We start from the raw sequence: 15613 nt of genomic DNA, 5'->3' as shown, positions 1-15613 counted from the left end.
TCCTCAAAGTGCCCTTTTTGTTCCTCAAAGTGCCCTTTTTGTTCCTCAAAGTGCCCTTTTTGTTCCTCAAAGTGCCCTTTTGGTTCTTAAAACTGCCCCTTAGGAAAAAGTGTGCCCCCCTTTACAGGAAAAAAGGGGCACCTTCAAAGAAAAAAGGGCACATTTAGTTGATCCTCCAAAAGATGGAGGGGCACTGTGTACCCCTGCCCCCCCCCCCCCCCCCCCCCCCCGAGAGCTGCCCCTGTGCTCCTTCCAGGCCCTTTTTGTACTTTCAGTTGCCAAGGTGCAAAATCGGTCCCATTCTCCTAAAAAGGGGCATATTCCAGAAAAGGGGGCACATTTTGATGGTGCCCCAAAAAGTAATGGGGGGGGGGGGGGTATGTGCCCCCTGCCCCTGTTTTTGTAAATCCGAATATTCTAACGTTGATTATTCCGAAGCGGTATTAAAACCAGGGCCCTTTCTAAAAAGATTTATTACAATGCAACTCAAAAAAATCAAATGCAGGTGATATCAAATCACACGCAACTTTTGCATTTAAACGCAATTGCGTTGCTGAAAAGACTTGCGTTTGATAATCATATGAAACTAGAAAATAATTGTTACGAACCTGAAACTCAATTGCGTTTAAACGCAACTCTAAAAATCAAATGCAAGTCCATCAAATCACATGCAACGATGTATTTAAACGCAAGAGCGTTGCAGAGAAGACTTGCGGTTTTTGTAGGAAACTAGAAACTGCGTTTAAATAAATCTCTATACATCTACGGAAATGACGGAAGTGCGTTATTGTTGAAAAGACTTGCATTATTTTTTTCATTTCGTATAAGCAAAATTAAAAATTAAACGCAACTCTGAAAATCAAATGCAAGTCCATCAAAACACATGGCACGCTGAAAAGACTTGCGTTTGATAATCACACGAAACTAGAAAATTGTAGGAAACTTAAACTCAATTGCGTTTAAACGCAACACTAAAAATCAAATGCAAGTCCATCAAATCGCACGGAACGCTGAAAGACTTGCGTTTGATAATCATACGAAACTAGAAAATTGTAGGGAACTTTTTTTAACTCAATTGCGTTTAAACGCAACTCTAAAAATCAAATGCAAGTCCATCATATCACACGTAATGCTGTATTTAAACGCAAGTGCGTTGCAGAGAAGACTTGCGGTTTTTGTACGAAACTATAAGAAACTGTGTTTAAACGCATCTCTAAACATCTACGGAAGTGTGTTATTGTTTAAAAGACTTGCATTATTTTTTATTTCGTAAACAAAATTACAAATTAAATGCAACTGTATGCAAATTGTAGGGAACTTTTTTTTTAACTCGCGTTTAAACGCAACTCTGAAAATCAAATGCAAGTCCATCAAAACACATGGCACGCTGAAAAGACTTGCGTTTGATAATCACACGAAACTAGAAAATTGTAGGAAACTTAAACTCAATTGCGTTTAAACGCAACACTAAAAATCAAATGCAAGTCCATCAAATCACACGGAACGCTGAAAGACTTGCGTTTGATAATCACACGATACTAGAAAATTGAAGGGAACTTTTTTTTAAACTCAATTGCGTTTAAACGCAACTCTAAAAATCAAATGCAAGTTCATCAAATCACGTAACGGTGTATTCAAACGTAAGAGCGTTGCAGAGAAGACTTGCGGTTTTTGTACGAAACTATAAGAAATTGCGTTTAAACGCATCTCTAAACATCTACGGAAGTGTGTTATTGTTTAAAAGACTTATCGTAAGCAAAATTAAAAATTAAACGCAATTCTGAAAATCAAATACAAGTCCATCAAATCACACGGAACGCTGAAAAGACTTGCGTTTGATAATAACGCAAAACTAGAAAATTGTATGAAATTTAAACTCAATTGCGTTTAAACGCAACTCTAAAAATCAAATGCAAATCTGTTTTTAAAACGCAAGAGCGTTGCAGAAAAAACTTGCGGTTCTTGTCCGAAACTAGAAACTGCGTTTAAACGCATAAAAATGTACGGAAGTGCGTTATTGTTGAAAAGGCTCGCATTATTTTTTATTTCGTAACGGAACTTTCGCCGTGACCGAACTTAGTCTGCACTTGCAGAGGAAAGACATCGCAACATTTACACGTTTCAAACTACCGAAACGCATGCTGCTTCACAAAATGTCAATGAAAAAAATGATAACGAATTATTGTTAAAGTTCGCTATGCCGAAGTTTTAAATCTCAGTCCAAAGTTAAATTAGTCCGACAATGGTAAGAGGTTTGTTTTTACGGAGGTTATAGTAGTCCGAAAGATGTCGTTTTCGGATGAACAAACTTTTCTTCTTCTTATTTCAGACAGGCCCGCGCCGTACAGAGCGGTAGTTATAATGTTGCGAATCGGAGGAGAACAAATATGGCGACTTAGGGAAGGAAAATCACACATATTTCAACTCAGTCGGCACTGAAAAATAATCTCGACAGAATCATGCAAAATTACACGCATATCTTCCCAGCAACGCACTTGAATTTAAATCGCAAAGTTTAATTCAATTTTGGGGAATTTGCCTTTGATATTTCAAATTAAGTTTAAAACGTTAAGTGTCTAGAAACGGGCCTAGGTTTCCGATCCCGCTCTCTCAAAATCTCTCTAGAGATTTGGGAATTGTGCGTTGTCGTCGTTACTAACCCGCGCAAGATTTATGCATGAACTAAAACATTATTGTTGCTCATGTCAGTAGGCATGTTTTGGCGGCAAAAGGAGTAAGATATATGGGTAGCGATCTGCATCGTGATCCAAATCTTACTCTGTACAGAGGAAATTAATTTTCATTTATGAGTCGACAAAATGTCGACTTACGCGTAAGTCGACGTGTTTTGCTCAGTCCCGATTATGTCGACTTACGCGAGGTTGACTGTATATATATTATGTAATTGGGGGGGGGGGGGGTTGTTGTTAGAATATGAAAAAAACAAACATAAAATTCTTGCAACGTCGCAAAAATCGCCCTTTAAAAAAACACCCAACATGCCCTTTTCAATGTGGCCTTGGTGCCCCTCTGACTGACCTAAGTGCCCTTTCATGGCTGGCCTCTTGGAAAAGGTGCCCTTTTCTAAATGGCCTTGCCCCTCCAAAATCCTATTTCAAGGCCTGGACTTCATGGTATGGTTGTAGAATCTATTAAAAAAAAGGAGAAAATATAAAGGCATTACTGCCTTGAAGGAGGTCAAACAATATGTTCCCATTTCTCTCTCTCCAAGTCTTGCTTTGCTAAGAAAACAACAAAAGCACTGACAAAATCAAGAACAAAAAACAACAACAATCTAATGAAAGATAAAACAAAAACAAAAATACAACAACAACAACAACAAAAGTTTGCATACTCACAGGATCATCTTCTGTCTTGTTGACTAAGTAGCTTGAATCAGGTAAAAGTAATCCAGATCGAGCAATCTGGGGAAGAAAACAGGAAAGATTCTTCTTGTTGTTGTTGTCACTATATATTTTTTTTAAAGCAGACAATCACTTCAAAAATTTCTTGCTTAAGTTACTATACAGAGTGCATCTGTCTCAAGTGTACATACACATACAAGATATCAGCAAAGGGCAATGGCATTGGATTCCATGTTTATTGGTGAGGTGCAACAACAGACAAACTTGATTCAAATTTTGATGCACAGGTGCAAAAACCAAATTTAGCCAACAAATCATTTCATGTTTGTTACCAGTTTCTGTTTCAAAATCAGAGCTTAATCAATCCACCACCTCTCATAATAGTGTGGGTTTTTTTCATGTGAAAAAAAAAGAAGAAAAAAACCTGCCCCATAAAAGCACTAGCAAAGTACAGCCCTCACCCAATAATCTGGAACACCAGCCAATGCCTTAAAAAAAGCAAGAGCCCCATTCAAACACATGAGAAAAACCTGTCCCGACCCCTCCTGATTAAGCGGCGACTACTGTACCACCATCACAAAAAAAAAAAAAAAAAAAGATTTGAGTCAAGATTTAAACTTTTCTGAGTGTGACAAGAGTTACCAGCAATGAGAGGAATGAAAATTCCTCAAGTGACATAAACAGCCAATAAATCACAAGGGGTGGGGTAGGGGAAACGGACACTTAACAGAAAATTCCACAGAGGGAGCTGCTTCAACGATTCCGACCACTATTTAAGTAACAGTGTCACGGTTCTAACCTCAACCAAATAAATTAAATGCAACTGATTGTTTATCCTTGCTTCAAAACTCTTCCTTTGCGATGGATTGTTTATGCTTTAAGATCAAAAACTCTTCTTTTGCCAGCAGTCACTATGGACAAATTGCCAACGCTGGTTTGTATGCGATATTCCTATCTTTTTTAAAATCTTCTTTTCAAAGTTTTGAAGTGAATTTACGGAAGGCATGTCAAAGTTCACTGGCCTACACTCCGTACTGCGATAGGCCAGGCCTTCATGGGTTGTTGTGGAGGAATGTTTTTGTGTTGAGTGAAAGCAGCCACCTGCAGAAATATTGTCGCGCACAGACTCTTGTTTTTATTGGGTCTCATTCACGGGAGTTTCAGAGAAGCTTGGAAAGGGTAAGAAAGTTTGCACTTAAAGACTACAATCCCAAATTTGCAAATGCACTAGCTACCATGAAAGTATTCAAAAAGCTCTAAAACTTTCATAAATTTAGTTTGGAATAATTATCATGATATCACTTTTTATCTAAAAAGAATTGCTTTGAATTGTTAGTATATTCTAGAAGTCTCACAGATCACTCTCTTCTAAGAAAATTGTCATTTATACATGAATTCAAAAATTTCAAAACTACATGTAGACAACACAAGGAAGACACACACACACACATACACACATACACACACACATACAAACACAGATACACTATTGGGGCATATCTTTAGGAATAACTACACCAAAACAAGAGAGATACTAAATCTTTCTTTCATATTGAAACAAAATTCCTGTCTTTTTCTGATCAAGATGTCCACACATCAAACCTGTATTACTGCAAGTAGGTATGCAAAGTAAAGATATCGGTGCCATTTGATTCACGGATAAGAGAGAGGAAAAATAATGCCATCAGATGAGAAAACTAGAAAACAGCCTGATTTGGCTGTAAAATAATACATCTGACATTAGCTCAAAACCCAAAACTTTGCATACCTGCTGTCTAGCAGATGTTTTGAAATTCAAGTAAGTTTTCCCATTTCACCTGAAGCATTTTGTCATAGTATCTTTAAATTTCCTTCTTGGCTAAAAGTTTGAATTTTAGCTTAACTTCAGACCTAATTTTCTCACACTTTCATCATTGCACCAGTGAGCTCACTCACATACTTCTTCATGGCAAGTTTTGCATTAAAAAAAAGAAATGCTGCAGATCATAAATCATTTATTTTAAAAAATTAGAGTCCTAATTACGATAAAAGGAAATACCTCGAGGTCGTAAAATCAATGTTTGCAGAAGTCATTAAGGTTTTGATATGCCAGGCCACAAATTCAAGCACTTAGTATTTGTTTATGATGTCATACTCTTTTCTAGTTTGTATACTGACTTGATTGCATAAGAAAATACCAACTGATGAATAGATGGGGTGGCACAGAGTGGTACACCCAAGCAACTGTTTACGTACTTGACTCTTTCCATTCATCATCTTCCGTTATTTTGCGGCATTCCAGGGCACGAGAACCATCATAATGAAATTAAACATGCTAATTGGGCTACTGGATTCCGTGCCACTACATTCCTCGGGCGCCTCATCGCTACAGCTCGACTGATTTCGACCAACTCCTGATCTATGGTGTGAAATGGAAACTCTGTAAAGGCAAGTTGTGCTGGATACTCTGGCAGTGGTCAACCCTGACCCACATTTTCTTTTTTTTTCAGAGGGATAATAAGGTAGTGCTTGAGCCATAGCGTTAGAATCCCACCAGCATTAACCCATTGAGGACGAGTCCCGAGTATACTCGGGCAAGCGTCTATGGGAAATGTGTGTTGTACATTGTATGTAGCAAATCAAACTGTCCTCAATGGGTTAAGACTGCATGTCTGATGTACACATATAACATTACAGAGTGGCGCATCCAAGCATACTTGTGACTTGCATCACCAATGTCAGTTTAAGTTCACATGTTTGTTTTTGTTCCATTTTTGCTGAATTGTAATTTTGGAGTTAATTGCTTGATTTCTTTCAATACAATGCCCAAACTGTTTTTGCTTTAATACTGAAAACATGCTGCCTGAAATGCAAAGCATGTGAAAGAACAGTGTGTGACCTTTTAGGTTAGTCAGTCGGTTGGTTATTTAGTCACATAATATGATTGCTTGTTAGTAGTTATTTCTATTTGTCTTCATTTTTTTTTTACATTTCAAGACAGCTGACTATGTTTTCACTCCCAAAACATTTAAACATCATTATCACACAGGAATGGTACAAGTATCTCACATTTTAGTAGAACGCAGATGAATGCCATACATAGAGGTCAAAGTTCGCACCAGTCATTCTATCCTTTGTGTGGAAATGATACATGCTCTGATTCCAGCTCTCTCTCTTTCACTTTCATTAATTTCAGACTGCTGCACAAAATTAAAAAACACAAAACAGTCACGAAAAGTAACACCACCAAATCAAAACAAATTCTCAACTGAGGTAAGATTAATTCCATCTTGACATATCATGTTGCACATCATCAAAGTGACCCACAGCAATTGTTAAAGAACAAGTTCACCTTCATAAACATAAGGATTGAGAGAATGTAGCAATATTAGTAGAACACATCATTGAAAGTTTGAGGAAAATCAGACAATCCGTTCAAAAGTTATGAATTTTTGAAGTTTTTTTGCAGTACCCGCTGGATGAGAAGACTACTGCACTGTATGAATAACTTAGATGTCACATGCGTACAACAATATAAGGAAAATATAAAGAGAATTTCACAAAATTCCATCTTTTGAAAAAAGTACACATTCCCCTGACTCGTTACCGATAAATGTTATGGGTAATATTATTCCCCCTGCCTTTAGAAAGAGGCAAGTCAATTGCTCTTTTATTATGCGAAAAAAGTGAAAATATGTTGAATTTTCTTTTATATTTTCTTCATACTGTTGTACGCATATGACTCACAAGCTGTAGTAGTCTCCTCATCCAGCGGTTCCAAAACAAAAATTTTAAAAATTCATAACTTTTGCATCGATTGTCCAATTTTCCTCAAACTTTCACTGATGTGTTCTACTAATATTGTTGCATTTTCTCAATCCTTATGTTTATGAAGGTGAACTTGTCCTTTAATATCGAGAGAGCTCGACACGGGAGAAGAGCACGACTCACCTGGAGAATGTTCCTTGAGGAGTTCTTGTCGTCGCTGCCGATGAAGAGGCTGAAAAACGGCTGCTCGCTGTACAGCGACTCCAGGACCTTCACCGTGTGGTTGAAGTTGTACGTGCTGGCGTTGAACGTCCCCGTCACATTCCAACCTCCTAACTGGGAGGAAAGGGGAAAGACTGTTTGAATTCTGAGCCCCAGGATCATGACACATTTGAGAAGTTTCAGACTTACAAAAGAACTGTTATCTTTTTTAAATCCAGTTTCTAATCACAATGTTGAACATGTTTAAAAAAACAGGATGTTCAGACACTGAAATGAGTCTCCTCCTCCCTGACTTGTAGTTGCTAATGATGATAATAATGATAATAATAATAATGATGATGATAATAATAAAAATGATAATAATGATAATAATAATAATAATAATAATAATAATAATAATAATAATAATAATAATAATAATAATAATGATAATAATAATAACAATAATGATAATAATGATAATGATAATAATAATAATAATAACAATAATAATAATAATAATAATAATAATAATAATGATAATAATAATAATAATGACCATAATACATTTATTTAGCTCATTTTCCTTCCATATATATGATTTGAAATGAAATCATTAATGGAACAACTGAGTTTTTAGATTATTTTTGAAAACACTGAAAGATTGCTGGTGGCAGCAACCAATGAATACTCAATACTTCAGGCTGTATAATCACAAACTGTTTGACCAGTCAATCAAAAGTGCAATTCTAGATAGTTTACAAGTAAGTGTATGCACATACAATCTCAGTTACATACGCATATGATTGGGAGGGGAATTCAAGGTCAAGTAAAATATCAACTCCTCAACCATGTTTTGGAGGTTAAACAATTTATATTGCATAATAACTCCTGACTCTTGACCATGTAAGAATAACAAGTTCTACTAAACTCTTTGTTTCCAGAAAGCAATTCCAGTTTGCTTCTGGACTTTTCATACGTCAGAAGACAATCCGCCTAAAAGAAACAAGTTTCTTGTATGTGTTCACAATCAAGTCCTGGAGTAAGTTTGAAACCTGTGAACAATGTTAGAAATCTAGCCCCGTATGAACTTTAAAACTCTGTTTGTAAGCTCACAGGGTATAACCAAATACACCAGCAGGAACAGAGTCTCAACAGCATACAGGGTCAAGATATACGTCTTGAATATGAATGTCGTCATATGAATATGAAGATGACTATTATCAAACATGATAACAAGCATCCAATCTTTAATTTATTTTTTTAATCTTCATTTCTCATTTTCTAGCTTCCTACACATTTGTTCTTGGCGTACTAATCATTGTTTAACTGCTATCTTAAAAAAAAAAAAGATAACTGATAGGGACGGCAAAAAATTAGTAAGTACTATATTTTCCCCACTTACATACAAGTACACTGTAGCGAAGGTGCTCAACAGAATTTAGCTAATGATTGCATAGTATTCAAAATATGAAAGTTTATCTGAGAAAGTACGGTTAGAAAGTGGTGGTAAAGAGGTAAATATGACATGACCCACAATTAACCAATTCACTCCAATATCAAAGAAACTATGTGTACCATAATACAGTAAATGTACGAACCACAATTAATCACTTCACTCTAAGATAAAGAAACTCCCATAATACAGTATGAAAATGCACGACCCATTCACTTCCTGTAAAATAATGTGTTAGGTGATGAGAGTTGGCCTGTTTTTGTGGAGGAGAAATTGAAGGTGAGATGTATAGGACGGAGGAGAAAAGAGGTTGTCAAGAGGATGAGTGACAGGTGTCATCATCACGAAGCATTGGAGAACTGTAGAGTGACTTTGGTAAGATATTATACCTAAAAGATTCAGGTCATTGACCCCTTCCTTTTATCCCTCAGAACACAAAGTTTGCACACGTTTTCATTTTACCAAGAAATCCAATTTCCCACCGGATTCCAATGTCGAGAATCCGTGAGGATCATGAGAGTGAGCTTCCTGGAGGGCTATCAGATTTACCTGCATTACCAGCACATGCAGACGCAGCATTCAGAAAACAGAGATGCACCAGCCATGTTGTTATAACATTATTGCCTTATTTCGTAATGTGCCTAAACCAACAAAGCAATCATTTCCAACTGAGCACAACCAAAGTCATTGATCAAGGCATCTGTGAAAACAAGTCTTCTTCTTTTTTCTTAAATTTCTTCTTTTATATCCTCCTCTTCTTCTTTCACTACCTTTCCTACCTTTTTTCTTCTCCTTTTTTCCTTTCTCCTCTTTTTCTCCAACTTCCCCTTCTTTGTACCTTTTTTTTTCTCTTTTCTTTCTTCATTTCTTCGTCTTTTTCTTTGCCTCCTCTTCTTCTTCAGTTTTGTCTCCTTTTCTTTTTCTTTTTTTTTCCCTTCTTCTTCTCCTTTTCAAATTCTTCTTTTTTTCCCATTCTTTCTTTGTCTTCTTTCGTATGGCACAATGTGTCTGGGCGTTGCCAGTTTGCTGACTTCTGTTCTTCATCCCTAGCACATCAAATGGGCTGGATATTACCAAGGTACAAATTTGTATACGTTACATGCCTGGTATCTAGGGGACATGTTGGAGGGATGTAACACTCTTCTCTGGGTGTTAAAGAAGGATCTTTTGTGGACTTGACATGCTTAGTGTACATTAATCAACTCACTTCTGGCACAGAATTATAAAGGTTTCTAACCAACTTTTAGGGAGTTTTGGGCAGTTGATATAAAATGCAAAGCTCTCTTGATTACGGGGTTAGAAATGTGTTTCTGAAACATCGAAAAAAGTGCCATCGCAAACATGTTTGAGTCAGAAACATGTGTCTGTAGAGTCAATAAACGTAAAGTTGTTTTGAAACATGTTTATGATACTCAGACTTGCCCACGTCAACCACTGCAAATGACACATCTCTGCTCCTCGAGTCAAACTGCACTATGGAGCTGTGCAGTGCCAATTAAGGTTTCCCAATCAACTCAAGACAGAGCTGACAAATGCAACATCTCGAGAAGCACAATCCGAAAGGCGTTTGCAAACGTGTGTTGATAGTGGGTATTGAAGCAGGTTTCAAACATAAGAAAGTTGATACTGTAAAAGTTGATATTTTCATACGACTAATTTTTTCACGCTTGGCCCAGTAAGAAGAGTTTTGTGTGTTTTTAAATCCGCGGAATCTAGACTTCACGCACAGGAACATATGGCAAGCAAAAATATTCATGTGCTTTTATTTTCGCACTAGTCTTTGGTTGCGCGAAATGCGCGAAAATGACAACACCGCAAAAATTTCCACTTTCACAGTAAATGCAATCTTGGTCTCTTACATGTCTAACTTTCATCCCATGTCTTCCTTGAGGGGCAGAGCAGTTTGTCAGAAACAGAGGGAAGATTTGGTAACACACAACCATCGGCCTCTTGACTGAAAAGCAGACATGGCCCTAACTGGGTCAGCTTGCGTCACCCTGAAATAAGTCTCATTCATCAGGAGTGTAGTCTAATTAAATTGGTTGTAGCCATCCATAAGAAGAAGGATGACTTCCAATCTAGGGCTGAAGGTCAAATCAAATGATGGTCACTACCTCAGGGACATTATTATACGCTGTAACTGGTTGAGGACCTGAGGGATATCAAAATAACTTTGTTGGATATTAACCCTCTGGAAACCAGGTGGGTCCTATCAAAGGTGATTTCAAACTCAAATAATAAATGGATCAATGCTCTTTTATCCCCTTCTGTCCAAGGAAAGAGTAGAAGAAAGGGATCATATAACTTGCATGCAAATGAGATTAACACAGGAAAATATTTTGAGTTTTTTTTTTCTTTTCATTTTAATTCAAATGTTGATATTACTCTTACACTGATTTGATTTTATACTATTCTTCTTTTTCAAACTTACAATTAAAAAGTTTGCTAGGAATTCTAGATACTCCTACCTTGATGGATAAAGATGTTGTGGTGTTTTTTTCCCCTTTTTTTGGCTCCACCTAACACTTTCTGATGGTGGGGTAAGCAGTTACTATGACGATGGTGCTCATTTTTTTTTCTTATATCAACCATTTGCAGCGGACCTACACTGACAATTTGTAATTGACAGTCTGTATACTGCTAAGTTTTATTTACAGCAGGGAATGCTAGTAAAAAAAAAAAGAAGAGACAATGTACACGCAAAGTATCCAAAGTCATTACAAAGAGCAGAGATGAGAAAGAAAAGAAGGAAGAGAGAGTGTGTGTGTGTGTGTTTGTGTGTGTATGTGTGTGTGCTCGTGTATGTGTGTGTGTGTGTGTGTGCGTTGAGGAATAGATAAATGATTCAACAAGTTTCCCATGTCTTCACCGTAATGCAATTGCAGACCCCATCTGGATTTTTCTGCTAGATTTGGTTAATCAATTTACAACCAATTCGGTGGATATGTACCCCCCATCCTTTCGCAATTCAATTTTAAATTCCAACGTCTGGCGACACCGGTGTGTCCCCCCTCCCAAGGTTAGGACACCTTTAATGTCCACACATGGAGAGAGGCACTGATCAAAACAGCACTACATGGTCACAGGCCACACTTCAGATCTATGTGATGTCATCAACATTCACACTGTCCACATCACGTGAACCTTGCATCACCAAACCAACTATTTTAAAAGTCACCAGATAAAATATCTATCTTTATAAAACATCTATCCTTATAAAATATCTATCTCTATAAAATATCTGTCTTTACAAAAATGTCTATCTTTACAAAATATTCTATCTTTACAAAAAATATCCATCTTTATATATAATTTTTTTCTACAGTAAGGTCAATTTCTAAACTGAGGAGAATGCCACTTTTTGAAGTAATATCAAATTTAGCCAAATTGGATGTTCCTAGGCCAGCAAAATTAGTGATTCAAAGTCAAACATGTAGGAGTGCCCCATGAAGGGAGTGGGGCTTTCGAATTTGACAAGGGTCTATGCAAGAACATACATTATATGTGACTGTGTGGGATAGAGATGAGAAATATAAAATTTGATGGAATTTTCAGATCAGTCAAACAAAGGGTGGAGTTAATCAAAGATATTATATCTACGACTAGAATCCAAGAATCAAAGTAATAATGTACTTCTGAACCGTTATAGTAATTCTGCAGGGTTATAACAAACACATCCACAGTCCTTGTTGGTACAAAATAAATAAGAATCAAGTTCACAATATTAGAAAAAAAAAACAAAAGTCTTCAATACTTTAAAAGACATCACTACCTATACTGACATTTAATGCCTTCAAGCTTTCAAATTTAGATAGAAAAGTATTACTCTGTCAAAATGTTTTAGGTCCAATGTGGAAAGTCATACAATGTGCCTCTTTGTAGATTCTGTGATGCATGGTACATGTATAAAATCATCGTACATACTCCAAAGGTACATGTATACTTATCACAACTATGAATTTGTTACCGATAGTGCTGTCTCTATCTGGCTGCATATGATGCACCTTAAAAACATATGTGATGTACTCTTGGATGACACACCTGATTGGCGATGATGTCCAGAAGTGGTTTTGCTCCTAGCTTCTCAATGATATTATCCTCATCCATGCAGGATATAAAGAAGTCCTGAGCTTTTAACTCGGCGCTACTCGTTGTGTTCAGCTCACTTTCTGTGGAAAAGGCAAAACAGAACAAAACGAAATGAGAAAATATCAAATGAAATCATTCTAGGAAAGCATGTGGCAGTATATGGGAGATATAGCAGACTATGAAGAAATACCTCCCTTGTACATCTTATCTTGAGTAGATATTGACTGACTGCACAGTCTACACAGTGAATATTAACTGTTGCTGTGCATTTCTAATTAAAGTAACAAATCATCTATTATTTGAGTTCTTTGTCATTCATAGGTACAATTTTTTTTTTCAGTTGCAGAATCTTCAAAACACTTTTTGCTTGCTTAATCTAGATCTGATTATTACATTGGCAACATACTTTAGAAGACTGAAATTCATTTCTTTCACAGAGTGGGCATATTGCTGTAAATTTCTTTCTCATGTAACAAGCTCTATTTACATCCTTTCCAGTAAGATATAAGCAACAAAATCCAGAGTTGCCAATTTAATTGATGATGGCAAGACAATGATTTCTGCAGCCAAATTTCCCCAAGACCCAACGGGTTAAAAAAAGAAGAAAAAGATGTCCATCCCTTCCCCTTCACTTGACCCTGTACAGGCACCCAGGGACCTCAACATCCCCCTGGACCGTTTTCCCCTCTCCCAGCACAGTCCTCATGTATGACATGAGATACAGAGTGATCCCTTAAGCCAGCGGGATGACATCCGACACCCCCGTGGACGGTGTAATGAAATGTCTGCACCACGTGACCATCCAGATTGGTGTCCACCGGCGGATGTTACGGGGAAATGATGAAGCAGGACGGTGGCACGCGATCCGTGGCCGCTGAGACACGTTTCAATGATTTTTCCGTAATAAAATTCGAGCCGTCCGCGTGAATCTTCCCCCGTCGTGCCTTGATACCCACGCCTCTCGCATGGAAATTGACTCGCTCATAGGGTTACACGGCATCATCTGGACGTGGTAAAACGTGCAAAATTGCTACTTAACTTGGTAGAGTCTTACAAATCGATGTCCCCCGAGAAAATGACAGTGTGTCGATCCAGAACACAGGTAGGAATACCTTGAACCTTCTGTGTGCTTTGAGTGTCCATTGCCACAGAAGATCCCACAGTGTTGTACACATTGTCCAAAGTCCCTGGCACAGGTAGGGTTAGGGACACTAACTTGTACTATATATTGTTCTCATTGATCTATAAAAGCAAAGTGCTCAAATAATACAAAGGACTTCTTTCTATTTATCTTTCCCTGATTCACAAAACACAATCACGAGCAATATGGTTTACTCTATTACAACAAATGTGACATGACACAGAGCTACCAAGTCTCACGCATTCTGCGTGAGACTCACGCATTTAGAGGCAATCTCACGATCTCACGCATGACACCCTTTTTTCTCACACATCGGACCAAGTCTGCAACTTGGGCCTATAATAATGTGTATAGCTCAAAAGATTAAAGTGATAGTTGCAATTGATGGTATATTTCCCTTTTGTCTTTCAAAATTAGTAAAAAATAGTTAAGTATGCACCTGATTGCACCAGTAAGAGCTAAAAATTGAAAAAGCTCCCTACCGTGGGGGGCGACTGGGGGGGAAAACCCCTCCCACACCCTGCTCGCGTGCACATTCGCATGCCGAGATGCCGAGTCATGAAAATCTCAATCATAAAATTTTTTTGAACTTGGCATCCCTGCATGACATAAAATAAAATGTAGATTTTAACTCGAACCTGAGTATCAGAATGAGACATTGAGCTGGTATAGCTATGCCAATGCTGCACACTTGCACTGGTACGACGGTCCCTGACCAGTAAAAATCACTGTCGGACCAGTAACTTTTTCAGGAATTTACCAGTAAAACATGGAAAAACTGGGTACCTACTGGTCTTACAAACAGGTAGGACCAGTAGAGAAAAAATGGGTTAGTGTGCAGCCCTGGCTATGCTTTCTTACTTTGCTGCACACAGAAGCATGTCCAACTTTCTTTAAGCCGTTTCATTCTACTGTACTTTACAGTTTACCTTGACTATAACGATTGTTAAAGTACGGCACAGATTATAAACACATAGAGAACCTGAAATGCTACAAGGTATTACCATGAGTGGTACAAGTTTATAAAGTCTTCTGTTGGATTGCGAAATTCACCATTTTCCAAAAACCCAAGGGACAGGCAGTATGTAATACAGCATCATCAATTTAATCATTGTTTCATGGGTCTATACGTAAGTTAGTGGAGAACTCCCACTGATTTTCAAACTAGTTACATTCCAACAATAATTATAAACTGGTTAAACTGGGTACAGAATTTCAGAACTTATAGTGATTGGGATAAGGAATAAGAATGTTTTCAAAATCGTCAGAAATCACAATGGACAAGGATGATGACATAGCAGCTTCTCCATAAGAATATATGGGGGGGGGGGCTCAAAGAAGCAGCACAAAAGAAGAAAGCATGCATAAATTCTACACAGGTGAACTTGTTATTCAAGCAGGCAGTATTGTCATGGAATTGCATTGCTACATTTCTGAAATATGTAAACCTCCTACTCATGCATTCTTATGGTGAAGCTGCTATGTCATCATCCTTGTTCAGTGTTATTTGTTTTGCAGAATATTGCTTTCTCTGCTCAAAGACAACAATTAATTCCATAAATCTAAACATGGAGCTGTCGATTAATATGTACTACATTATGGTAACTTAGGAAA

General features: G+C 37.4%; 1 protein-coding gene across 1 annotated transcript in view; it reads right to left on the bottom strand.

Moving 5' to 3' along the window:
• LOC139727036 (endothelin-converting enzyme homolog) overlaps positions 1 to 15613 on the bottom strand; it is a 182199-nt gene that overhangs the window by 39559 nt on the left and 127027 nt on the right. The window contains exons 5-7 of the mRNA XM_071638016.1: positions 12811 to 12938; positions 7296 to 7448; positions 3360 to 3425 (exon numbers count right to left, since the gene is read on the bottom strand). Of these exons, the coding sequence (XP_071494117.1) occupies positions 3360 to 3425; positions 7296 to 7448; positions 12811 to 12938 (347 nt within the window). The remainder of the gene's footprint in view (positions 1 to 3359; positions 3426 to 7295; positions 7449 to 12810; positions 12939 to 15613) is intronic.

Source organism: Diadema antillarum, unplaced genomic scaffold, assembly GCF_040938485.1.
Source record: "Diadema antillarum isolate AM-2024a unplaced genomic scaffold, OU_Dant_1.0 seq00000112_RagTag, whole genome shotgun sequence".
Lineage (NCBI taxonomy): Eukaryota > Metazoa > Echinodermata > Echinoidea > Diadematoida > Diadematidae > Diadema > Diadema antillarum.
The sequence above is the reverse complement of the archived record's forward strand: the minus strand, read 5'-3'. Positions and strand labels throughout refer to the sequence as shown.